Source organism: Panthera uncia, chromosome X (genome assembly GCF_023721935.1).
Source record: "Panthera uncia isolate 11264 chromosome X, Puncia_PCG_1.0, whole genome shotgun sequence".
In the NCBI taxonomy this organism is placed as follows: Eukaryota; Metazoa; Chordata; class Mammalia; order Carnivora; family Felidae; genus Panthera; species Panthera uncia.
Window position 1 is genome coordinate 116,506,553 of NC_064817.1, and position 26,313 is coordinate 116,532,865.

At 38.1% G+C, this 26,313-nt stretch overlaps 1 protein-coding gene across 16 annotated transcripts in view; it reads left to right on the plus strand.

The window, feature by feature from the left end:
- The window catches only part of FMR1 (fragile X messenger ribonucleoprotein 1), a 51,292-nt gene that overhangs the window by 14,509 nt on the left and 10,470 nt on the right, over positions 1–26,313 (plus strand). Inside the window, exons 4-17 of one of the 16 annotated variants that reach the window (XM_049644395.1) lie at positions 1,622–1,693; positions 1,964–2,112; positions 2,792–2,885; positions 2,971–3,087; positions 5,303–5,473; positions 5,564–5,642; positions 9,243–9,352; positions 10,332–10,466; positions 10,998–11,060; positions 13,353–13,439; positions 15,942–16,137; positions 17,678–17,860; positions 18,571–18,653; positions 21,262–23,658. In XM_049644395.1, the coding sequence (XP_049500352.1) occupies positions 1,622–1,693; positions 1,964–2,112; positions 2,792–2,885; positions 2,971–3,087; positions 5,303–5,473; positions 5,564–5,642; positions 9,243–9,352; positions 10,332–10,466; positions 10,998–11,060; positions 13,353–13,439; positions 15,942–16,137; positions 17,678–17,860; positions 18,571–18,653; positions 21,262–21,423 (1,701 nt within the window). In that variant the 3' untranslated portion in view covers positions 21,424–23,658. Of the gene's footprint in view, positions 1–1,621; positions 1,694–1,963; positions 2,113–2,791; positions 2,886–2,970; positions 3,088–5,302; positions 5,474–5,563; positions 5,643–9,242; positions 9,353–10,331; positions 10,467–10,997; positions 11,061–13,352; positions 13,440–15,941; positions 16,138–17,677; positions 17,861–18,570; positions 18,654–20,992; positions 23,659–26,313 lie in introns of those variants that run through there. The other 15 variants (XM_049644397.1, XM_049644396.1, XM_049644399.1 and 12 more) reach the window with 15 other exon arrangements.

Sequence of the window (26,313 nt, forward strand, 5' to 3'; positions counted from 1 at the left end):
TTCTAGAGAAAAAATTAAGAGGATGGAAGGTGATATGGGGCAGTAATTTTACAGAATATTCAGGGAAGGTCTCTGGATGTCTAGGCCCGTGTTCTTTTCTCCTTCTAAAGTGGAAATAGAATCAAGTACTATTTATTTGCCAAAAATGTACTCAGTATCTACCAGGTATAAGGAGCTGAGCTTGGTTTTGTGAGGTGTCCTAGTAGGAAACACTAACACCATCAGTACCTGAGGACCTTTAGCTGTCCACTTCCCCAGGAGATTACAAGCTTCCTGAAGGCTAGGACATTTGGTATCTCTGTATCAGAAGTGCTCTAATAAAGTTTAGAGGGACAAAGGAGACTTTTTTTTTTTCCAACTGAGTCACATGACAGGTGGTGACCAATAAGATACTGTAGCCTCATTGTGTTGCCCAACACTGATACATACCTGACTATATTGTATAACCATTAACTTAGGTTGTAAAAGGGACACAAGACCACTGGGTCTTTTCATGTGTGTGTATAAGGAATGCTTGAAATAGTGATGGATTAAGGGAACTTTTCTCCCCAACTTAGTCACATGGCTCGTGGGGACCAATGAGGTGCTGTTCTCAGGATGACCTCACTGCATTATATAACAATTAACTGAGGTTATTCCTCTGGCTAGAGCAGAACTGTGAAGAAGTGATGGGGGCAAAAGAGAAAGGTAGGTTGAGTTAACTTGTCACTGCATTGTGTCACTGTTAAATTCAGTTGCAAAAGGGAGACGAGTTGGAGCCTTGAGTTACTCATTAGCCTTAGGCTCTATACCTCTCCTCACCTGTCCTCTCCTTCCTATCCCCCTCGTCCTCCCTGTTTGTTCCTTCTGCCTCTGAGTATTTGTCTTTCTCTCTTTTCATGTATACTGTGCTGTCTCTTTTCCTGTTAACCTTGATTTGCTAGTGTCATCACCAAAGCTTACATGCTGCACATTGTAAGTGAACTTTGAGATCACTAGAGAGATGGGTTAGAAGAGCTATCCGGTATGTGAGAGCAGGAAAATGGTATCCAGAGGATTGCCAGCATGGAGTTGTCCAATTTTTGGAGTTCAGGGAGAGGGAGGGGACAGGAGACCAGAGAGTGACCCAGGTTCTGTTTGCTTCGGCCTCAGGAGACATGACTGCCAGGGTGGTATCCTTAGCGGGCTGAGTGGTCAGAGGCCTCACTCATTTAGTGACCATGCAGCCGGCAGCAGGCCAGGGCCAATAACTTCCAATCACTTAGGTACTTATTAGAGTAAAACAAAAACAAGTTTGTACATTTTTAGATACGTTTTTGTAGCTCACAAAGTATCCAAGGAAAGCATGCCCGGGTTTATGAACAGCCAGCTTTTCTTGAGTATTCATATGCAGAGAACTGATGATTACTGCCATAGAACAAAGAAAATAGGAAGGCGCTTTGTACAGGGCTTTCCCCAGTTAATCAAGTAGTTTCTGATTATGTATCTATGTCTAGATGTAAGGTTGCAGTCTACTTTGAGGCATAAAACATACGTGTTTGAAAGACACCTGGCTCATTTTAATAATTTTTTTCATTGTCTGATAATCTGTAGATTTCTGAATGTTAATTATGAAATAATCTATGTTGTAATTTTTGTGTAGGTTTATTCCAGAGCAAATGAAAAAGAGCCTTGCTGTTGGTGGTTAGCTAAAGTGAGGATGATAAAGGGTGAGGTAGGAAAATGCATATTTAAAATTTTTTATACTATTTTCCTTTTCTCAACTCATGTATTCTATTTCAGTGTGGATTTCTATTTTAAAGTGATATGTAACTTGTCATTTCATTAAAATGTTTTCTCCACATGTTCAGTATGTTTCATGTGTGTTAGTTGATCAAATACAATTTTTTCCCTCTAGAGAGCTTAAAGATAACTGAATTAGGTATAGCCTATTGTTCTTACTTCAAACATTATGACCAAGCATGACTTTATCTATTTCTCTCAGTTTTATGTAATAGAATATGCAGCATGTGATGCTACATACAATGAAATTGTCACAATCGAACGTCTACGATCAGTTAATCCCAACAAACCTGCCACAAAAGATACTTTTCATAAAATCAAACTGGACGTGCCAGAAGACTTACGACAAATGTAAGTTGGTATGCAAGAAATGCTGAGGACTTACAGGTGATATGCAATTAATTTAAAAGAATATAAAGTTTAAAATAATAGAATTCAAGTTTTAAATTCAGTGAACTTGGGGAAAAAATGGCTTGCATTTGTGTGTAAATTTTTGTGCTTTCCGATTCATATACATTTCCTTCTCGCCTGTAAGTTGGTCAGCAGTTTTTCTTACAGAAAAGAAGCAACCAAACAAAATTGGGTACCCTGCAGCTATCCTCAAAAGTTTTCAACAGTTAACTCAAGAAAATTACTGACTAATCCTACATAACTGAAATAAGAAAGCTTGGCAGAGGAGAGTAACTCCCCTAAATAATGTCACCTTTGGTAATCTAAGACCACAATTAATCTCTTAAGAGCATAACTGGTGTTTTCCTTTCTCTAATCTCAAATGCTTGATTGGGCTGAGTATTACAGAGATGTACAGCAAAGGAACCTTTCTCTTTAATCTCAATTATTGGAGTGGACTAAGTATTTCAGAGATGTACGACAAAGGGGCTAAACTTTTAAATGGATACAGCATATTTTGCATGCATTATGTTTCCCATGATTTCACAGTTGTACTAGGTGCAAATCTCTGCTCGTATTTATGCTAGTAGTTGCTAATCCTACATCTTAGCTTCACAGTGGATATTCTTTTTATTTCTAGGTGTGCCAAAGAATCGGCACATAAGGACTTTAAAAAGGCAGTTGGTGCCTTTTCTGTAACTTACGATCCAGAGAATTATCAGCTTGTCATTTTGGTGAGTGTTTTTGACTTGGCTATTTTGGTATATTTCATTTGGAGTATTTGCTTTGATAATAATGGTATTGATTTATATCCGTTAGTCTATCAATGAAGTCACCTCAAAACGAGCACACATGCTAATTGACATGCACTTTCGGAGTCTGCGCACTAAGCTGTCTCTGATACTGAGGAATGAAGAAGCCAGTAAGCAGCTAGAGGTATGTGGCTTTCCCTAGCGCTGCTTGTAAGGCTATCTAGAAATGATAACTGTGGAGTCATAAAACTTGAATATGGGCAGGTTGTCCTTTATTTACTGTTTCTTAGCAATTCCCTATATTTTATATTTGGAAAAATTAAATTCTACAAAGCCTAATCATACTAAAGTTTTTCATGCCTGAGGCTTCAGAGTTAAGTAGCAGTTGATGTATATTAAGGAACTTCTGGTCAACTCACTTTGTCTAGAAGTTCATCAAAGCTGCTAATAAAATGAGGCAATGCTTCTTCCATATAACATGTTATCATATAAGTACTAGAGAGTATTTAAATATCTAATCATATTCCTTTCATTATGTATGTTTATCTCTGTTTAAAAGGGTATAGAACTTCTTCATTCTAATTGGTTGTCACTCTTTAAAACTCCTGTCTTCAGATTCCTGCCAGAGGCTATTTCCCTAACTTACTATTGCGTCTCTTCAGGTGCATTTTATCTACTTTTATTAATCCTCCAGTAATTTCCATCACCATACATTTATTTTCATTGATAACTATCTAGTATTTCCATTCATTACCATAGAAACTAAATGGATTTTAATGTCCCAATTCGAGGTATTGTCAGATTCCAGAGTTCCTCATCATTATTCATTTCATTAGAGGGAAAACACCATGCAGTTAAAACAATAAAGAAAAAGAGTTCCAAATTGCATTTTAAGAGAGAAGGTAGTTAAGGCTGTATTCTTGTAAATAGCCTGTGAAACTTGCCACCTTCCCACTTGATGCGTGATTGCTGAACTCTTACAGGAGAGGAGACGTTCCTGTCTCCTCTTGCTACTTTGTTGTCCTTACGGCCATGGAGGTCTGTTTAATTGGTTTTTACTCTCATTCTTTATTAATGTCCCTGTGTTCACCCATTTGTGGTTTCTTTAGCAATTCTCTCATAACTTTTAGGCAAGAAAAGCCTCCTTATTTTCATTGTGAGTATTATGGAAAACATACTCCTGCCTCTTCTTAAACATCTAATTCTTCTTAAATGATCTGTTACGATACCTTTGGCTTACCATTTATCAGAAAATTATCAGTGAAAAGAATGAACCAGGTGAATGAACCAGGACTCAGAAACAAGACTTCTTGAAAAGCTCTAGGAATATTTGATACATTTTGTTACTTTTAATCTACAAAATGGATATTATACTTTTAAAATTGTTTACAGTAGTTACACTCATACATTCAAGTTAGCAGGTACGTTGAATCCTGAGAAATTCGTGTGCATGCCTATCTTTCCTCACTACTAATATTAAAGAGATCCACATATTCAGATACGAAATTTCCATTTTTCAACATGAGCCACTAATATGTTTGGTTTTCATTAATGGCATGCTAGAAATAAACATTAAATTTTGATAATGCTGTTTAAAGAGAGCAATTATCCACAAGTTTGGGGTCTCCGTGTAAGTTCAGTCATGACTGAAGATTTGAAAGAATTCATCATACTTGTGGATCCAGATCACAAGGTCTTACAGACTCTGATCTCTTTTTAGGTTGCACGTGCATATTGCAAGATAAGTTGTAAATCTTTGACATTCTACAATCATTTGATACAATTTTTTATGATTCTTTTCCTCAGGTTGGAGTGGTGGGGGTAGGAGAGTATTGTTTTAATGTCATCGCTTCATCAGAGGGATATCTAGACCACAGTATTTAATGATAAGTTACAGAAATGGTGCAGTTGCCAGGGAAAAAAAAGAACAAAAAAATATGTATATGTACTGATATCCTTCAATAAAAATGAAGTGAATACAATTTTCTGAAAAGATGTTAAAACATCTTTTTTTACTTAAATAACATTGAGTCTGTCAGATCCAGTGAGCTGGTTTTTATTTGGGAACATTTGATCTGCTTCTTAAGTATAACATGGTTGATGTCATTGGTTAACTAAGGCAGCCCTGCAAAAGGTTTTCAAAAGTTACCTTGGAAACTTGTCAACAAGCCCTTTGCTATTAACAAAAATCTCTCGGATGGCATTGACCTTCAGTAACCCAAAAAGTATTTATGCTGTTGCGGGGAGGGCGGGGTGGTTCTCAAACCTTGAAAGTTTACAACTGAAAGTAATTTATAGGCCCCTGATACGTAGAGTCAAGATAATTTACATGGCTGACCTAAATACAGTTGTCTTAATAGTTGATAAAGCATATTAATCAAATGTGCATTTCTCTTCAGAGTTCAAGGCAACTTGCCTCGAGGTTTCATGAGCAGTTTATCGTACGAGAAGATTTGATGGGTCTGGCTATTGGTACTCATGGTGCTAATATTCAGCAAGCTAGAAAGGTACCCGGGGTCACTGCTATCGATTTAGATGAAGATACCTGCACATTTCACATTTATGGAGAGGTAAAATTTTACTAAGTAGTTTTTTTCTAAAATAAACAATATTTCATGTGGCTCATCTTTTGTCTTAAATCTGTTCCCCTTTGCTGTTAGGATCAGGATGCAGTGAAAAAGGCTAGAAGCTTTCTGGAATTTGCTGAAGATGTAATACAGGTTCCAAGGAACTTAGTTGGTGAGTCAGAAATTACGTTGACATACACTACAAAAGCAACAGTTAAACAATTTAGTTATACCGATAGAATTCCATGTTCACCCACTTGGAGAGTCATTTAATTGAAGCTTTATCTTTGAAGTATGATCTGTTGTTACAGTGTACAGAAAACATTTGATAAATATGCTCAAAACTGAGAAGGTGTACAAAAGATACTGCTTTGCTAATTCAAACCTACTAGTGCCTGGAAGGATAAATTTTGCACAGCCTCTTCGGTGTGTATCTTCTATATCTTAAATATATTTCCTTAAAACAAATGATATTTGAGGATTTTACAATTTGGAGGAGATTGGTATTTGATCTTTGATGGGCTATGAAATGATGGCATTCTTAATTATCTCTGGGTTGAAGATCTGAATGTAGGTTACTTAAATCTAGTAAGTTGCAAAGCTAAAAGTAACTCCGAAGGTCTCCGGGGCTTTTTGCAACATTAACAGTAATTCTCCATTTGGGGTTTGAGTGCTATTGTTTGATTACTATCACCATCACAAGTACCAGCAAATACCAGAAACTCTTCACCAGTGCTCTCAAATGCTGCAGATGTCTTTAGCAGAACATAATCAAAATAAGGTGCAGTTTTTATCTAGAGCACTACCTACGTTTTTAATTTATACGTAAAATTGGGACATACTGCCTATACATTTTTTATTTTCTGAACTTGATATCACAACCGATTATAAAAAGCAATGCCAGGTCTTTGGAAAGTTTAAAAAAGTAGAAAATAAAGATTTCCTATGCATTTTGTTCTCATAGTTTCAGTCCTGCTTAGCCTGCTTTTATTTTTTGTCAGCATAGAATTATAAACATCTTCCTATGCCATTAAAACCACTGGGAATAATATTCTTCTCCTGAAGAAAATTTGTTAAAGGATAAAGACTGGTAAAGTTAATGCAGAATTATTAATTCAACTGTGTTGGACAGACAGCTAAAGAATGTGATGTTATTGAGATAACTTGGACACCAGTTTTATGGATAGCACTGTCCTGATTTCCTAAGAATAAGTAGGGTTTTTAATGATACTTCTTTTCCTTTTGTTTACAGTTTTTCAAGCAATTGCATACCTTTTGTAATTAGAAAAGTTCTCTTAAATTTAGGAATTCTTATAAAATATAGCCAATAGACTGCTTTTTCAATAATTACCAAACAAAAACTTAGGTGTCAGATTCATTGAAGTTCATTTGGGGAATGGCATGATGCCTGTAGGGGAAAGTTCTCAGGTGTTGGATTTAGATTTCGGTCCCTCCTTCACTTTTTGGTACCTATTTAACCTTATAACTAATTCAGCCCCTTGACTCTTATTTTCCTTACCTCTAAAAATGTCATAATAGTGTCCACCTCACAGGGTTGCTTTGATAACTAAACAGGAAGTTGTAGGAAGAAAGCTAGAGATAGATATACATTACCTTATAAGGTCTGCACGTAGTAGGGAACTCTGTAAATATTACCTCTCATTGAGAACAATTCCATCCAGTTCAGTAGAGCAGAATTGTAGTAAGCTGTCAGTTGGTATTTGGAAATAACTGTGTGATGCAGAATTGCATTATCTGCTATTAAAAGTAGGTTCTACCTGTGGTCTTACCTAAAGAGAAGAGGGTCCCAGAACTGACCTTTCAACAGAAAGAAAGCCTGCTGAAGTATGATCAGCCTGGGTTTTGTTTAGTTTCTAGTGAGTACAATAAGACAGTTCTGTTTTAGAGATTGTCTACTACAATACTGGGAATGTTGAGAGTTTTCAGAAAGCATTTTTGTAAAAGATTTGGCCAGGCAGATCTTTAGGGAGATGTCTAATTAGTATTGAATGAGTTTTCTTGGAGTCACACTGTATATGATTTATGATCTCTATTTTTCACAAACTCTAGTATGTACACGGATTGTCAATTCTTTTCTGAAAATTTGCTTGTTTTTCACCCCACTTTGACAGTGAATTCGTTTAATTATTTTGTTAGCTATAGTTAACACACAATACTCAGGATGGTTAAGATATTAATAGCAACATGTGACAAACTCATTTTTCTTTCCTAACTCGTTTAGATATTTATTAAAATCAGCATTCATTCACGAAAATCCAAATTTTCTAGATTAAAAATGAACTGTGGGATGACTCCATACAACTTCTCTCTCCCCGCCCCCCCCCCCACCTCTTTCATTTGAAGAGAAGAGAAGCAGAAATAATTGATGAAAGGACCTACCTATGTCAGGAATCCTGATTTAGTGTCAGTTTTGTTCCCTGACCACTGACCAATCAAAAGAGGTTATGAGGGTGAGTGAGGCTGCAAGATACGGCTAGAGGGCCAAGGTTATGCTGATCAGATGAACCACAAGATCCTACTGTGAGGCCTTTTCCCTAGGTTCTGATATCTAGGATTAACTCCAAGCAAATTTGTGCTTCCAGTTTTTCCCCTATTCCTGCCTTTGCTAAGGTGGTAGAGCAAGCATGTGATGGACCTGGCCAGTGTAGGGGTGCCTTAGGTGCCTTGGGAGGGCCGGCTCTTAGAATCCCAGGTAATTCACATGTCAAATTCTAAAACCAGTACTTCTTTTATTTGTAGTGTCTTGCTTTACACTAATGCATGCTGATGGCTATGAAAGCAGTCATTTCCCGGTTAAGGCTATGATTGATTCAGTTTTACAAAATGAGGGGAAGAGTGCCTGTTAATTACTGATATTTGACGTCTTTGGAGTTTTAACAGATGTTATTGAACAATAGTTAATCTCAAACTGGTTTAAGTTTTCTCATTGTGATTTTGAGTTATCTTAAAGTGCGACTTCCTAATCTTTCATTCGGTGACTAATAAAAGATTAAGAAATCGTACCTCACCTTTTAATATACTGATAAAATCTATGAGCGATGCACAGAAGTAATATCATGTTAACACATTGGCCTCAAGAATGTGCACTTCTTTTAGGTGTTTGTATAGCTGCTTAAATCACTTTGAGACTTGGAGTATCTTTTATAAATGTGCCATATGAAACTCTAAAAATATTTACCATGGGCAGAAAAGCAGATTTAAATCAGGTACAGATAGAACTGAAATTGTTGAATGAATAAGCAAATGTATTTTCTAGTATGGGTCCTTTCCCTTAATTCCTTTCACAGAATTTTGCAGAGTGATACATGCCACTGTAGCAAGTTTCAAGTATACCCTTTTATGCAAAATAGGACCCTATCTTTGAACTTCCTTAAAGATTCAAAATTATCCCATCAGTTCATGAGATGTAAATACCTCTGACACTTTACCAAAATAGTTTAAACAGTGACAAGTTAACGAAACAAACCAGTTGAACTCTTTTTGAAAAGAGTTTCTGTTTTGGTTCGCTTTTGAAATCTTACACTTTTTTAAGTTTATTTATTTAGAGAGAGCCGACATGGGGCTTGGACCCACGAGCCGGGAGATCGTGACCTGAACCGAAATCCAGAGTTGGATGTTCAACTGACTGAGCCACCCAGGCGCCCTGAAATCTTACAGTTTTATATATAATGTGATAGTTTACAGTGGAGAGTGCTTACTGGTTTGAGATCGATTGTAAAACCAAACATGAATTATTCACTTCTTCACTTAGGCAAAGTAATAGGAAAAAATGGAAAACTGATTCAGGAAATTGTGGACAAGTCAGGAGTCGTGAGGGTGAGAATTGAGGCTGAAAATGAGAAAAGTGTTCCCCAAGAAGAGGTATGTTGTAGTGCATGTGTTTCTAGTCTGTCTGATAAAAGGTTTCTTTTTAAGTGCATTTACTTTGAGAGAGAGAGAGAGAGAGAATGATCAGGGGAGGGGTAGAGAGAGAGTGAGAGTGAGAGAGAGAATCCCAAGCAGGCTTCTCACTGTCAGTACGGAGATCGACTCGGGGACTCAATCTCACAAACCACAAGACTATGACCTGAGCCAAAAGCAGGATGCTTAACCGACTGAGCCACCTAGGAGCGCTGTCTGATAAAAGTTTCTTAATGTTTTATTCAACATGTAAATCTGAGGCCTCTGTAATATGCACGTACTGGGAATGTAAGAATTCTGACAATTAACTATGCCAGTCATTGTCATAGTTGGAGAGTGACTTGGGACTAGTTACTTGAATCCCTTGAAATCTTCTTAATCTTTAAAATGGATGGTCATAAAATATGAAAAAAAAAAAAAAAGAATATGAGGCACTTTTCAAATATTACTTAATGTTGCTGACAGAGACCAAGCTGGGACACTGGTTAGGTTTTCTGGCTTTCATCCTTTGGCTTTTTGAGTTTGTGTGTATGTGTGTTTATTTTGTGTGCTTTAAATTTTTATCTGGGCGTAGCATCTCTTCCCAGTCTTTAAATGTTATAATCCTCACTTTTACCTTCATGAATATATGCTTTTTGGTAAAAGTACTTGTGTGGGTTGGGGGAGGCAAGGACATACTCTTCTGTACAACAATACTGTTTGAAATCCCCCCAGATTGCCATAATTTTCGCATATTGTCGAATCTTCTTTTGTGAAAGGTTCTTTTACCTGATGCTAAATCTTTTGGGCGTTTTACTGCATAATACTTGCATTCTGTAATTTTTTTTGCCAAAAGTGTTTATGATAATTTATATTTGTAAAACATGGTCATTGATACAAAAATGGAGCTAAATACAGTCTTTTAAATTGGTCATTTTTTCCTTTTGTGTTTTTTACCAAGGAAATTATGCCACCAAATTCCCTACCTTCCAGTAACTCAAGGGTTGGACCTACTCCCTCAGAAGAAAAAAAACATATAGATATAAAGGAAAACAGCACTCATTTTTCTCAACCTAACAGTACAAAAGTCCAGAGGGTAAGAAATATTTATCACTTTGAATTATACTCAAAGTAATTTCTTTGACCCAGATGTCACAATTGGTGTTTTAGGTGTTTTCTCTGGTTAGGCTTATAAGGCTACGTCTGTTTTTTTTTTGTTTTTTGTTTTTTGTTTTGTTTTTGAAATCCAAGTGCCAGCTTATATGAGAGATTACAAACCAAAGTGTTACCTACTTCTCAGTTTATTCACAGTGACAAATGTGATGCTATAAACATAAAATATGGGGTTACATTTAGTGATCACATTTTTCTTTTGAGGGTGGTCTTTCATTTTTTCATGCTGTATCTCTTGAGATTTTACAGGTTGTGGTAGCTCAAAATGTACCTTCTGTTAGATGCATTAGTTACTACTTAGAGCCATATTTTAGAAACTGGTTTTCAATATTTGAACTAACCTAACTGTTTAGAAATGGGTTTAGAAGTCCTACAGTGAAAGTCCTGCGTTCAGGCTTCTGTGTATCATTTGTTATAGTTAATGACATCACTTGCATTCCTTATACTGCTTTAGGTGTTAGTGGTTTCATCAATTGTAGCAGGGGAATCCCAGAAACCTGAACTCAAGGCTTGGCAGGTAGGAAAACATTCCTTGAAAAATACATTTTAATTTTATATTTCAATGTTTATGCCCCTTGTTAAGAGAGACTACAAATGATCATCAGGGTTGGGGGATGGTGGAAGAGTGTTTGGGGGTATGTTCATCCATTGCCCTGGGGTGAGAGCTCAAATTCCTTCCTGTTGCTTGTAAGGCCTTGCTTTGACGCCCACCTGTCCACTGTCACCTCTTATCGTTCCTCCCATTTGCCCTCCAGAGCGGCTTGGGCCATACTGAAGTAGAGTTCTCTGAACACTGTTCTCTCTCTCTATGCATTTGTTTCCTCTGCCAGAGCGCTCTTTCCCCTTCCAACTCGCCACCTTGCTTTGACCTTTTTCCTTGTGCAGCTTTCTTTTGTGTACTTGCCACAGGTCCCCTCCCTCCAGAGCCTTGCCCCCTTCTGTGTTCCAGTGTGTTCATCCCTCTCGCAGCACATACTACATAGACATTGACTGGTGAATCTCTTTGGCCACATCATGAGTTCCTTGAGGATAGGGCTCCCTAAGTGGCCAGAGAGACCTGTTTATGGGGAAAATGTTATGACTTACCAGAGATTAAAAGCAAAAATGCCATTTTATAAAGGGACATATAACCACAAGTGGATCGGATATTCCTCTCTGCTGGGGAGCCCAGTTCTTACGCCAGTCAGGGAGTCCCTTTCTCCGGGTGTCTATATTGAAGGCCACCATTGTGCTCTTGCCCATCTTTGTTTTAATTTACTATTCTGGTCCACTAGTGATGTGCTCAAATTAGAGTGGCACTTGGGTACAACAGTTTGGACATGGGGAAAAGGGAAAACGTTGTAAAATTATTTGCTGCAAAGTTGATCAGACTAAATCTGTGGCATAAGGTTTTAAGGTTTATTTTGGTCATACATGATCCAGAGGGAAGAGTGTAGCATTTCATTATATGACATTTTGGAAAATAATAAGATTTAACTGCTTCTGTAACGACATCAGTCGGGGAAAAAAACAGTCAAAAGTGTTTGTGAGGAAAGGAGATCTGATTCATAGTCCTGATTATTTCAGTAGTCTATGTGTTACTCAATGCAAACAAAAACCCATATGAAGCCCATGGGTCTTCTGTGGCACCTGACTCTTAGGTGATCGTTGCTACTAGGAAGCGGTGCCTTGCCTACCAAATGAAGGTCATTCTACAAGCAGTATTTCCTAATTGTTCAGTTTTGTTCCCCGTCAACAGCCAGGTTCATGTGGAAGGGAAAAGAAAAAAACCTGTTCCAGCCTCACATACATTTAAGATGCTGTCTACTGAGCAGGCAAGCAAAAGCAGTCACACCTATCAAATGAATGCTCTTTTTCAAAGAGTGATACTTACTAAAGAGACAGCGTCTTGGCTTTTCATACTTAGAAACTTTGCCTAGAAAATTATATCCTCGTCAAAGCCACCGTATGGTTTACTATAGTCATGTGTGAATATCAGCAATCATATGTATTTCTTCAGTAGTAAAATGAAGTATCGTCAAACTTTGAATGTCATAACTGCCAGGTATTAGTTTGCACGACACCTATAACTTGTGACTAGAAAAAAATTTTTTCTCATTTGTACTGATGGGCTAGCAGTATAAAATTTTAATATACTCCTTTTTAAAAATATATCTCTATATGAAAGTAGTACCATTGAGAAAAGATCAAATTTTCCATATGATTCTACCTTTTACTATTTTTAGAGTACAGTATTAAAATGGATCAAATGCTAAAGTTTGTGCTCATCAATCTGCCTCTGCCCCTCCCCATCCCACACAGAATAATTAGTTCCTTTTAATTTATTCTAATTCTTTTTGTTTGTGTTTTGTTGGTACTCTTGACTTGGTTAGCAAGATTGATTTAGTTTTTACTTCTGTGCCCTAGTATTTAACTTTGAATTTCTCTTTAAAGAATCTGATCTAGATAAAACCTGTAGTATATTAATTATTTTATTTTATTTTAAAGTATCTGTTTTGTTTATGCATCTCCTGTCAGAGCTTGTATACTTTGGAATTACATAATTTGTGATTTTGCCAACATTTAATAGTAGTCTTTAAAACACAATAATCTGTTGCACTCAAGAGGTTGCCATATTGATTTATCATTACAGTAGATGTGTAAAATATACCGACTACTTTTGTTTCTAGATGTTGCTTTATATTTTCAACAAACATTTACGTGCCTACTGTTTGTCAGGCCCTGTGCTAGGAATTTAGTCATTATTTGCATTTTTTCAGATTAATCCATTATTAATATTATAGGATCATTGTTGCCATTTATTTTTCAGGGTATGGTACCATTTGTTTTTGTGGGAACAAAGGACAGCATTGCTAATGCCACTGTTCTTCTGGATTATCACCTGAACTATTTAAAGGTGAGAACAAGAAGAATTTTAACTTCTGATCCTTTTGTGCTAACATATAAAAACTCCACAGTCTATCTTTCATCAGTGAAGGTTCATTCTAGCCTATACATTACAATGAATGACCTGTAAAAGGTAATAGAGAAAATACTCGCTTTGTTTTGCTTATTATATTATATTCTTTCTGAAAACAAAAGTCAGTTTTCTGTCATCATAAATCTAAGGACCTGTATCCCAGTTCTCAATGAATTCCCTTATTTCCCATTATTCTTCTGTTTAACCCTTACACTCAATTTAGATACTCCTGTACATAGCCTTTTCATTCAGTTGATCCTTTCTAGCCTTTGTGACTTTTTTCCAGGCTAAATTTTGTGTCTGTAACACTTGGCTTTGTTTGTCCCTTTTATGTCATTTATCAAGGAAATCCCAGTGTTTTATGAAGTCCTATGTTTAAACGTTTACCCCCTTGTATTTTTCTCTATGCTCCGTTATACAGAATGTAAACAATTTGTGTCTTGTTGATGCTCGTTGTAGTTAGTATTTGTACAGTTATGCCTCCTAGATTGCCAACTGGAAATCAGGAAGTAGGAGGCCACAAGGTATAGTGGAAAGAGCACTTTAATTGGCAGTGTAGTGATTTGCTTCTAGTCTGTCTTCTGCCATGAACTAGCTTATGTGACTTTAGGCAAGTCACTTCTCCCTATACCTGATGGTTTTTAAAATTTCTTTTGGCCTGAATGTTCTATAATTCAATGAAATGGAGTCTTACCCATGTCACTGTTCTAATTTCTTCTTTATATCCATATACATCAAAATTACAAGTGACTGGTGGTACTAAATAGTATTTTAAAAATAATCTAATTCCTATTTTATTTATGATGCTATCTTAACATTTTTGCTGATTTCTTGAAAGAAAGAAACAGTTTTGACTTGGATGCAAATAAGGATGGAAAAAGTGCAATAGCTAGGCATTGCATTCCTCCTTCTGGTGGTCAGTTACTAATTGAAAATGGGAAGGTTTCATCCAGCAAGGTTTGCATGGGTAGGGTACCCCGTTGGTTTGCTTCTTTGTTTTTGTTTTAAAGTGTGTTTTATTTGTAATCTGTTGTATGTGTTTCTTCATATTCTTAGCTTACAGAATTCCAATGACCTGGAGAGTTAGGGTTGCACTGTAACCAATCCCTTGTTCTTTTGACTAATGTTCTTTTTTAGATCTTTTTACTTACTCTTCACAATTGAATATCTTTGGTTATCAGCAGCTGTCCTGTTGCCATTCTTTCCATCACCAGATCTTCCCTTGATTGGGCCTGGCATCTCTCACCAAAAGGTGACTGCTTTGCCCCAGTGGGATAACCTGGACCACCATTCTGTTTTGCAAGATACACCCACCCATGCCATGAGCTATAACTATACTCTTGGAGTAAGCCACTCACGCAGTCTCTCCTTTGCTCAGGTCCTTCGTAAAACAGAAATTCTGGTTCAGAGCACAGATCAAACTATCTGCCCTTTCCTTTCCAGAAGCTTCCACAAGCAAGATTAAGAACTTAGCTTAACACAGGGGCTTATCCAGTGACTGTCCACGTAGACAGTCCCTGTGATGGCCTGTGCTTTACTCAGACACCCGGTACCACTAGAGTTACAGATCCAGTTCCCTAAAGCCAGTAAAGGAGATGTGTATGGGTAGATTGAAGGACAAGGGTTAGAATTGGGACTTTATCTGGATATGACAGAACCCAGCATATCCGAAGCCCTGTGTGTAATGGTCTGTCAGTGGACCCCGGGTGTATATTTTGATCGACATCAATACTGTTCATTGTACTCGTTCTAGCAGGGCTGCAGTCTTTAAGAGGTTTCAAGGCATGATGTTAAGACCGAACTTGTTTGGTCAGCTCTTAAATAGTCGTCCCCCCGCCCACCATATAAGGCATGTGAGCATTTTTCAGTTCATTGGAAATAACTTTTCCTTAATTGTACAATTGCATCCAAAGATGTACCATAGGATATTTTCTTTGAAAGCAGACGATAGCTCAAACTCAGTGCTTCATAAATTAAGATATTAACTGGCAAATATATTTCAATTAAGATTATTTACAGTGTGTGATTTTTAAGGTTAGCTGGGTAAGCCTTAACTGTCATTTGCCTGTATTTTAGAGTTGCTTTATTCGATATCCTGTCATCAAGAAGTCCCCAAACTAGCGTATCTGTGCGTTAAGAGATTCTATTGGATTGTAGCGCCAAATCAAACAACGTCAAATTCTATTCAGTAGAATTTTAATGCTGAGTATTTTTGTTATATCTCTAATCATGGTCATCAATAATCTGTTATCTATAGTAATTTTTCTTTGTAAGGAGACCATTCAATTTCCTGATAATTCTGTGTAACAGTGTTTACTATAAATTTAGAGCTGAAATTGAAATATTTCCAGTATATTTTTTTATCTGATGAAAAGGAGAAAGGTATTATTAAGTAAAATGTCAAATTATTTTTACTGTTATCTTGTATATTTTAAATAGGAAGTAGACCAGTTGCGTTTGGAGAGATTACAAATTGATGAGCAGTTGCGACAGATTGGAGCTAGTTCTAGACCACCACCAAATCGTACAGATAAGGAAAAAGGCTATGTGACTGATGATGGTCAAGGAATGGGTCGAGGTAGTAGACCTTACAGAAATAGGGGGCACGGCAGACGCGGTCCTGGATATACTTCAGGTACAAACTAAGCATTTTACTCAGTAACTTTATCTGTTCCTAGACTTAATAGCTGCTAATCTCTAATATTCATTAGAACCCCATTATAACGGTTTCTCACTACATGGTTTCCAATTCACAGTGGGTCAAATTGTGTTGCAAGAGACCTAGACTTAAAAACTGATGATACCACACACAGTTTACAGGGCAGGTGTGAGTTCTGTCCACGTTCTGACTGGGGATAAATCTGCTTTAAGCCCTTGTGTGTTGATGACTTTCTTAAGGCCTTTCCTGATTTTATTACTGTATAGCCAAAATTTTTTTCATTTGTGTACTGTGGCTCATTTTTTGTCAGGCATGTGCTGGTCATACTTGCTGGATGGACTGTGTAAATCAGGGCTCTGCATCCTATGGCTCATAAGGGGATTTTGAGTGTCATGGCCAAAGTCAGCCCTAGGCACAGTCAAGAAGCAGGCAGAGTTTCTCTTTGCCTTCCCAGCTCTTCTGTCAGTGCTTCTTTCTTCTCTCCCAGTACCTTTCACTGAACAACACTGTCCCCACCTGCCAGTGCCTACTGTCTTTCTTGCTCAACTGTGTATCTACTATGTAACTTGCTAATAATGGTATAAGGTATAATCCATCTCACAAATATTTGCATTTCAAAAAGGAACTCTTTAAGATGGAAAAGCCTTCAAGATCCACAGGAAAGAAGCTATAATGGTGAAGCTATAATTGGTCATTAGCTCCAACAGAGGAAGAGAGAGAGGTAGTAGAGTTGATATTCTGGAGTGGGGGAGAGAGACACCTACTCCTAAGGCCAACCTTGAACCTAACCCCTAACCCCTCTCCCAACAGTGTGTTCTTTTTGCTGTTGGAGTCCCACCTCACCGTGGAGCTCTTTTCCCCCACTCCCATCCCCTGTATCATTAACCCACCCCTCACGCATAATGAGTTTATCTTAATAATGCCTTTATTAATGATAAATTATTCCAGTGGGAGTGGGAGGGAAGGTTGTGGACCAGGTGAGCACATCCCCCTTGAGCTAAGTTCAATCCCTGATTCCACAAAAGACCCTTCCCTGAGACAGTTGCCATGGTGGTCTTTGCCACCCTCTCAGAGGTGAGCAAAATGTATGCATTCCCCTCTGTCCCTGGGCCAAACCTTGTTAAAAGGAACTCTCTTTATAGAGGTTTTGCTTATCAAGGTATTGCATTTAACTGTTGTAGACAACTTTTCCTCCAGAGAGCGCAGATGTTTAAAGGAACACAGCTGTTTAATGATGTGGCATACTCAGGTTTGAACTTAGATGGTTAATAAAATACCTTTTATTCTTCTTAACGAGAACCAAAAATGTTTAAAACCAAAATTACGTCAAACATTGTGAAACCCTTCATTTGAATTTAAGATAATTAGTTTTACAAAATGGAAGGTGATCATACTCTTTGGGCTTATAAATTTGGGAAGAGTATTGGATTACCCCTGAAACGTCTCTGGAAGCTTCTGTTAACCTAACTTTTTTTTTTAAGTCGGACAACGGTATATAACTTTTAACTCTCGATAGGAACTAATTCTGAAGCATCAAATGCTTCTGAAACAGAATCTGACCACAGAGATGAACTCAGTGATTGGTCATTAGCTCCAACAGAGGAAGAGAGGGAGAACTTTCTGCGCAGAGGAGACGGTCGACGGCGTGGTGGTGGAGGAAGAGGACAGGGAGGAAGAGGACGCGGAGGTGGCTTCAAAGGTACAGAGGTTTCCATTTCCTTTCTTGTAATTTTTTTTCATTTATTTATTTCGAGAGGGAGACGCGGCCAGGGTGGGGCAGAGAGAAAGAGGGAGAAAGGATCCCGGGCAGGCTCCACGGTGTCAGCACAGAGCCCGATGCGGAGCTCAACCCACGAACTACAAGATCATGACCTGAGCTGAAACCAAGTCAGATGCTCAACTGATGGAGCCACCCAGACTCCTCAGTTTTCATTTCTTAATAAATAAAGGTGAATTGTCACAACTGTCTGAAGTTCTGTGAGAAACCTTGCTGATTCAAGGACATGTCACTGAAACCCCATTTCTCCTGTTTTGTACTACTGGTCACCTGACGAAAGGCTCAGCAGTGATCGACAGAACATTAGACAGCCTTCCTATGGCTTGGGTGGCATAAATATATGAACAAACACTGGTAACTAGTTCAGCTTCTTTGGGGATTCTACACATAACATCTGATCGTTAGCACTGGTTGACCAATAACACAGTGGACGCAGAATTGTAATGCCTTTGAAATATCGTCTCCTGGGTAGCATGCTAGATTTCTAAGCATTGTGTGGCTGGAATCACTAGGTTGTTGATTATATATTTTCGATTCCGGGGTCTGAATAAGTTGAGAACATAGGGATAAAGAACTTCCAATAAGCATGCCAAAGTCAGTAACTGTTGATCCTTTTGAAAATGACCCTATAGGAAACGACGATCACTCCCGAACCGATAATCGCCCGCGTAATCCAAGAGAGGCTAAAGGAAGAACAGGAGATGGATCCCTCCAGGTAAAGCTGTGCGTCTCTTTACCTCTAAATTATTTGAATTGCTGCAGTTTGACATGTAGAAGTTGGTTTTGCTTGATTTTTAAACATGTTCAAAAGTTGCAATACTGGTACACGTGAAGTATTTTCCTTTCAACATCACAACTGTGGGCAATCTTAGATCTTTGTGACAAGTGTTCAAAGAAGATTTCTCTAGAGAATATGCAGTCTTAAGCATTTGTGAAGACTTTGAGAGCCCATTAGGACCACATTACCACATTGGTGGTTCCTCCCAATTCCCCTGAGCAAAGGAACATCCTGGAATGTAATGAGAGAGAAACCCAGGCAAGCCCTGTGGATCCCTCCTCCCCTGAGGTGCAGGGCTAGGGGGTCCTCTCTAGAAAGTGAGGAAAAGAAGGTGTCTGTCTCCTAGGTAATAATCGTGACAGACAGGGCTGATCATGTTCAGCTAGTACATGCTGAATCTGTCAGCTGCTTGTTCATAGCCAGTCTCTATCCTGAGAATCCCACCTCAGTGGGTCATCACCTACGCTGAACCCATTGTTAAATAATTTTTAAAATTACCCGAGCTTGTCTGGCACCGTTCCTGAGTGCTTTGTGTGTGTGTTATCTCCTTTAATCTTACAGCAGCCCCCTGAGGTAGTTTCATTTGTCTATTCTATAGGCGAGTAAACTTGAAGCTTAGAAAGATTCGGTCCTTTGCCAAGAGGTGCCATAGTTAGCGTACAGTGGAGTGATATTTGAACCCTGGTGTCTGATTTCCAGAACCCATATTCTCCTCTACTTCTTTAACTCCTAATTCATCTTTTTTTTTTTAAGTTTGTTTATTTATTTTGAGAGAGACTGAGACAGCACCCAGCAGGGTAAGGGCAGAGAGAGAGGGAGAGAGAAAACCCCAAGCAGGCTCTGCACTGTCAGCACAGAACCCGACGTCAGGCACGAACTCACGAACCGTGGGATCATGACCTGAGCCGAAACTGAGAGTCGGATGCTCAACTGACTGAGCCACTCAGATGCCCACTTTAACTCTTAATTCTTAATCCAAGTAGTTACGGTTCCTTATTGACTACGGATTGGTTTGGGAGCAACACCCAAAATTAGTGAGATGCTTTTTAACAGCAGAAACTTCATGACAGAATAAGACCTAAGTAGGTGTTAACTGTTGGCAAGTACTTAAGGAGCAGCGTAGAAAAGACCTTAGGCCTAGATAAAGAGGTTGCTGGAATACTGTACATACATGGGCTTTACAAAGATGTAAGGCATTTATGTGCCAATCTTGTCATTACCCACTTAAAGTGACATGTTGGATGAAGTTGGCAATCTGATCGTATGAGTTGAAAAGGGTGCATATTCATAATTATACTTCAGAGTAAAACAGAGCATCAAATAAAAAGGTTGCATTTTTGTGTAGGGGAATAGATCCAAATCAAAGCACTAAACCCTTGACAACCAAACACTTCAAAATATACACTGAGGGGCGCCTGGGTGGTTCCGTCGGTTAAGCGTCTGACTTCGGCTCAGGTCATGATCTCACGGTTTGTGGGTTCGAGCCCGGAGTTGGGCTCTCTGCTGTCAGCACAGAGCTTGCTTGGGATGCTCTGTCTTCCTCGCTCTGCCCCTCCCCAATGCTCGAGTGTGCGCGTGTGCTCGCTCGCTCACGTGCACGCGCTCTTTCTCTCTCATAAATAAACATTAAAAAAATACACACCGTAACCAACAGTTAAATGCACTTTGAAATTACGGCAAGCCATTCTGACCTATGTAGCATTTGCACTTGAAACAGATCGATATTTCTAGTTGTTTTAAGCCCATTGGTCAATATTATCTTCTTTTTATACAGCATCTGGAATTCTGTTAGCAGTGTTTTAAGTGTTCCGTGTTGCTACTTAAACTGTTATACAAATCTTAGAATATCATTTCTGAATTACCTTCCTCTTTACACGCATCTTGGGAGTCCAGTCCTTCCACGCGTTAGTGTTATCAGATTTCCCTGTACCGTTACTATTCTTCAGACAGAGTTCAAATTGTACGATCATCTGCCCTGCCTTACTGAACAAGCTATAAGAAACCAACACAGATTTTTCTACTGTAAGACAGTGGGAGCCTCAGTAGAGAAAGTTGATCAGACCCATGGTAGATAATTAAGGTGTAAACTAAGGCTAGTTACCACCTTCGTCGAGTTCTGCCCTTGGTAAAGGTGAAATAGGAAGGCATCACTTTGTGTCCCTCTTGGGTTCCACAAACCCATTCTTTTGAACTCTGGTATTATAAGTATGTATTATCGTAATTGGTAATAGTAATTCATTTTAATTATTTCTTTCTCACTGTTTTCTTCTGCTTAGAAGAAGACACGGTAGGATTGTGAGTTTTTGTCTAACTTTGGACGCAGTGAGATGACCAGTGTGTTCCAGTTAAAGAAGAAGAGTGTTTTAAAATCATAAACTAAATAAAGCTCCTACCTGACCTTAATTTCTTGCACTTCTTCTATTCTCACCCACATTTCCCCTTTTAACACGTGGAACTTACACTTCAGGCTTAAATTTCTTGTCAGGCCAATTACAGATTACAATAGGATATGGTCTGTGTATATAACAACTATAACTTGTTTTAGATCAGAGTTGACTGCAATAATGAAAGGAGTGTCCACACTAAAACATTACAGAATACCTCCAGTGAAGGTAATCGGCTGCGCACGGGTAAAGACCGTAACCAGAAGAAGGAAAAGCCAGACAACGTGGATGGTCAGCAACCGCTTGTGAATGGAGTACCCTAAACTGCATCATTCTGAAGTTACATTTCCTATACCATTTCCATAACTCTTATTCCATATTAGAAAACTTTGTTAGGCCAAAGACAAATAGTAGGCAAGATGGCACAGGGCATGAAATGAACACAAATTCTGTTAAGAATCTTACTATTTTTTTTTTTTGGTATTGGCCATAAGCAACAATTTCCAGATTTGCACAAAAAGATACCTTGAAATTTTGAAACGTTGCTTTTAAGTATACTTCAGCACTTCAGGGCAGGATTTTAGTTTGGTTTATTTTTTAAAGTACTGAGCAGTGATTTTTTTTTTTGTTAATTTGGACCATTTTCCTGCATTGGGTGAGAACTCGCCAGTACATTTCAGTTTTTCAGAATAAATAGCTTTTTTGGTAATCACTTCCGTTTTCAATCTCCTATAGAAGTCCATGAAATACTATGTCATTTCATGTCCTGTGTCAGTTTATGTTTGGTCCACTTTTCCAGTATTTTAGTGGACCCTGAGATGTGTGTGATGTGACGTTTGTCATTTTCATTAGCAAAAAAAAAAAAAAAAAAAAAAAAAAAAAAAGTTGTATGATCTGTGCCTTTTTTATATCTTGGCAGGTAGGAATATTATATTTGGATGCAGAGTTCAGGGAAGATAAGTTGGAAACACTAAATGTTAAAGATGTAGCAAACCCTGTCAAACATTAGTACTTTATAGAAGAATGCATGCTTTCCATATTTTTTTCCTTACAGAAACATCAGGTTAGGCAGTATAAAGAATAGAACTTGTTTCTGTTTTTGTTTTGTTGCACTGAAGTTTGACAAATAGTGTTATTGAGAGGGATGTGTAATTTTTCTGTATAGACAGGAGAAGAAATAACTATCTTTTCATTTGAGAGGCTAAAATGTTTTCAGCTAGGAACAAATCTTCCTGGTCGAAAGGTAGTAGGATATGCCTGCTCTTTGGCCTGATGACCAATTTTACCTTAGCCTTTTTATTTTGTCCTCCCCAAGTTTTGTGAAGTTTTTCATATTTTAATTTCAAGCTTATTTGGGGGAGAACAGGAAGGTCATTTTCGTGTGTGCATAATAATCCTGTGAAGTACAGGTACTTTGTCTAAGAAACATTGGAAGCAGGTTAAATGTTTGTAAACTTTGAGATATTAGGTCTAATGTATAAGAGGATTTGGAAAGCAGACTAGAATTGGTTAACAAATACTTTTCTTTAGTTTTTTTTTTTTCTTTTGTTTTTTGATGTGTTGGGTTTTGGTTGTTTTTGAGTCATTTTTATGAATGAAATTTACTGAGGAAAAATACGTGAAGGACCTTCACTCTTAAGATGTTATATTTTTCTTAAAAAATAACTCCAAGTAGGGGTACCACTGAATCTGTACAGAGCCGTGCAAACCGAAGTTCTGCCTCTGATGTCTTTTGTGAGTTTGTTTCTTTGAATTTTCATTTTACAGTTACTTTTCCTTGCATACAAATAAGCATATAAAATGGCAACAAACTGCACATGAGTTCAAGAATATTAAAAAGTCTTTTAAAAGTATTGCCAAACATTAATGTTGATTTTTAGTTATTTATTCTGGGAATGTATAGTATTTGAAAACAGAAATTGGTACCTTGCACACATCATCTGTAAGCTGTTTGGTTTAAAATACTGTAGATAATTAACCAAGGTAGAATGACCTTGTAATGTAACTGCTCTTGGGCAATATTCTCTGTACATATTAGCGACAACAGATTGGATTTTATGTTGACATTTGTTTGGTTATAGTGCAATATATTTTGTATGCAAGCAGTTTCAATAAAGTTTGATCTTCCTCTGCTAAATTGATGTTGATGCAATCCTTACAAATGATTGCTTTTAAAATTTTAAGATAGGAAAAGAAATCTATAGAAAGTGTTGTTACAAAATGTAACTGTTACCACTGGAAGTTTCACATGTCATAGGAAGTTAGCTGTTCTCTACCAACATTCAAGAACTTGATCTTGTTCAATAAGGTGGAAAAAAAATCAAAATGGTACAAAAGCACATTGTGCCATTACAATATGCACTAAGTCTCTTTTTTTACAAAGGCTGAATTCAGCAAGGCGCTAACTTGCTTAAATGTGAATTAACTAACTTCTATAACTGTAATTTGATTCACATGTTTTCAAATGGAGTTGGAGTTGATTCGTATTACAATATTTGTGTGCTAAACGTGTATGTTTTTCAGTTCTAAGTCCTGATGTTTTTAAAATCTTATTAAAGTTTCAAAAATCTGAAGATTGTTTATCTAGATGTAAATTTTTATTAAAAAGTTGCACTTATGAAAAAGCAAAAAATTAGTCTGACAGATGTTTGCTCCTGGTCTTAAATTTCTAAATATAACAAAACTTAGCACTGTCGGGGCGGGGGGAGTTATTTATCATGCAAAGCATATATGCCTTGCAAATAATGTTTTATGTGCCCTTAAAAGGCAGAAGCATGGCTATTGGAAAATGGTTCTCCATATTCCCAGTTAAAGATTTCAACACATTAATTACATAGGGTACCACCAAACCATATTAAACACATACTCCTGTCTGTGCACGCATAAATATATCCTTCCACTTGGGAAATACTAAATGTGTCTATGTCGTTTAAGAAAGAAAGCAAAACTTTGGATGTCAGTATCTCCATAATAAATGACAGGTTTGTAGGTAGAATGTGCCTGAATTGCCTATTATGGTCACTTCAAAAAACTGGCACAGCCTAGAAAATAGGGTAGAAATGGAGAGGTGATAGAGTCAAATCCAAAAATGATTTAATAATGCAGGACAGTGCCTACAGTGATGTCCTGCCTCTCCCCCTCACCCCCCGCTCCCCTCTGAAAAATCTTGGTTTTCTGCCTCTCTGGTTCTCTGCTACCTGTGCTGCCCAGTTCTGGGCTCTTCCAGGGCCAGAAGAGCTGAACACAGTACATTAGATGTGGTGTAGGCATAAACAATCCATGAGTGATTTCGTTGGGATTTTCTGGTTTCACCATGGTTTTCAGTGCTACCTTATGAATAGCCTGTTTACGGCATCAGCCTTGAGACTCAACTTGGCTCACTCAGGCATTTCTCCCATCTGGTCATGATCTTAGAGCTCCTGGTGGGTAGCAGTACAGTGCCCTTTAGAGTCAGTATATTGACTTGATCCCTGTTGAGTCCATTTGTCCCTCATGCCTCCGGTAACCAGTTATTTTGAAATCGCCATTAGCAGATGCTAGTCTTAATTGCTCAGAAGGCTTAACAGGTACCAGTATTTAAATCTTGAACATCTTTTCCACTGTATGTTTGTTTCAGACTGTTTAAAAATTTTATTTGGGGCTATTTAGAAATTTTCTCTGCCATTTCTTTCTGAGAACTTGCCATGAAGAAATGGGGAAATCCTTTTTTTTTATGCTAAGGAATTTTGTTCATGGGAGAGGCATTAAAACTTTGCAAGTTGCACCTGCTAAATGATTAAAGCGTAAGCTTCAAAATTTAGCGCTTGAAGGTTTTCCCACCAATTTGTGTATACCATACACTGGATTGCAGGGATAGGTTGAAAATTGGGAGGAAGACTGAGCGTCAACAGAATATGATTACACAGAATCCTGGGAATTGGGGCGTGTGATGATCATTCAGTGTAGTTTGGAACTTGGATGGCTTATGCGGAGAGGAAAAAAATTCCAGTGTTACTTCTTCAGGTATAAAGTCACTTTGGTAAATACTCAGGGCATCTTTGTCAGATTTCCCTGGAAATCAAAACCTGTAAGATACTGCATCAAAGAACAGAGTACGTGTACATGATAGAAATGGACATAGGCAGTTATTCTGTGGAAAAGGGAATTGCTGGATAGATTCCACACAATCAGGGCATAGACTAACTCTGTGATAACTGAGTAAGCCATTTCATCTTCATGTTTCAGTTTTTCCGTGGGCTAAATAAATGGTTGCTAAGGTATCCCAGCAGCAAAGTTGTACATGCATTAATAAGGATTCGTGTTTTATATGGAGAAAGCTACAGAGAGTCAGTGGTAATGAACCACCCACCAGATTTCATCTGGTTCTCATTAAATAGTTCCTGAGTAATTACTATATAGCAGGCATTTCACAGGCTTCTTGGGGATACAGGAATAATTTCTCGGACCTTCAAGAAGCTCACTGTCAAGTGGGAGAGCTTGAATGAATGGGCAGTTTCAGCATATGGTACATTAAGTGCTAAAATGCACAGCCCGAGGTGGGAGCACATAGGGGGACCTGCCCAAATTGGGGTGGTGTGGAGCCTTAGTAAAGAGCTTCTCGGGTGAAGTGAAATATTTTTATTTTTATTTTTTTTAATTTACATCCAAGTTAGCATCTAGTGCAACAATGATTTCAGGAGCAGATTCCTTAATGCCCCTGACCCATTTAGCCCATCCCCCCTCCCACAACCCCTCCAGTGTATATACTACATCTTCTCTATCCATTCATCCATCCATGGACATTTGGGCTCTTTCCATCCTTTGGCTCTTGTTGATAGTGCTGCATAAACATGGGGGTACATGTGTCCCTTCGAAACGGCACACCTGTATCCCTTGGATAAATACCTAGTAGTGTAATTGCTGGGTCATAGGGTAGTTCTATTTTTATTTTCTGCGGAACCTCCATCCTGTTTTCCAGAGTGGCTGCAGCAGCTTGCATTCCCACCAACAAGGCGAACGAGATCCTCTTTCTCCTCATCCTCGCCACACCTGTCGTTGCCTGAGTTGTTCACGTTAGCCATTCTGACGGGGGTGAGGTGTTTTCTCATTGTGGTTTTGATTTGTATTTCCCTGATGATGAGTGATGTGGAGCATTTTGAAGTGAAATCTTCCTTAAAACAGATTGGAGGAGGAGTTAGCCAGATATAAGGGTGCTGTGGGCATTAATGTAGGCA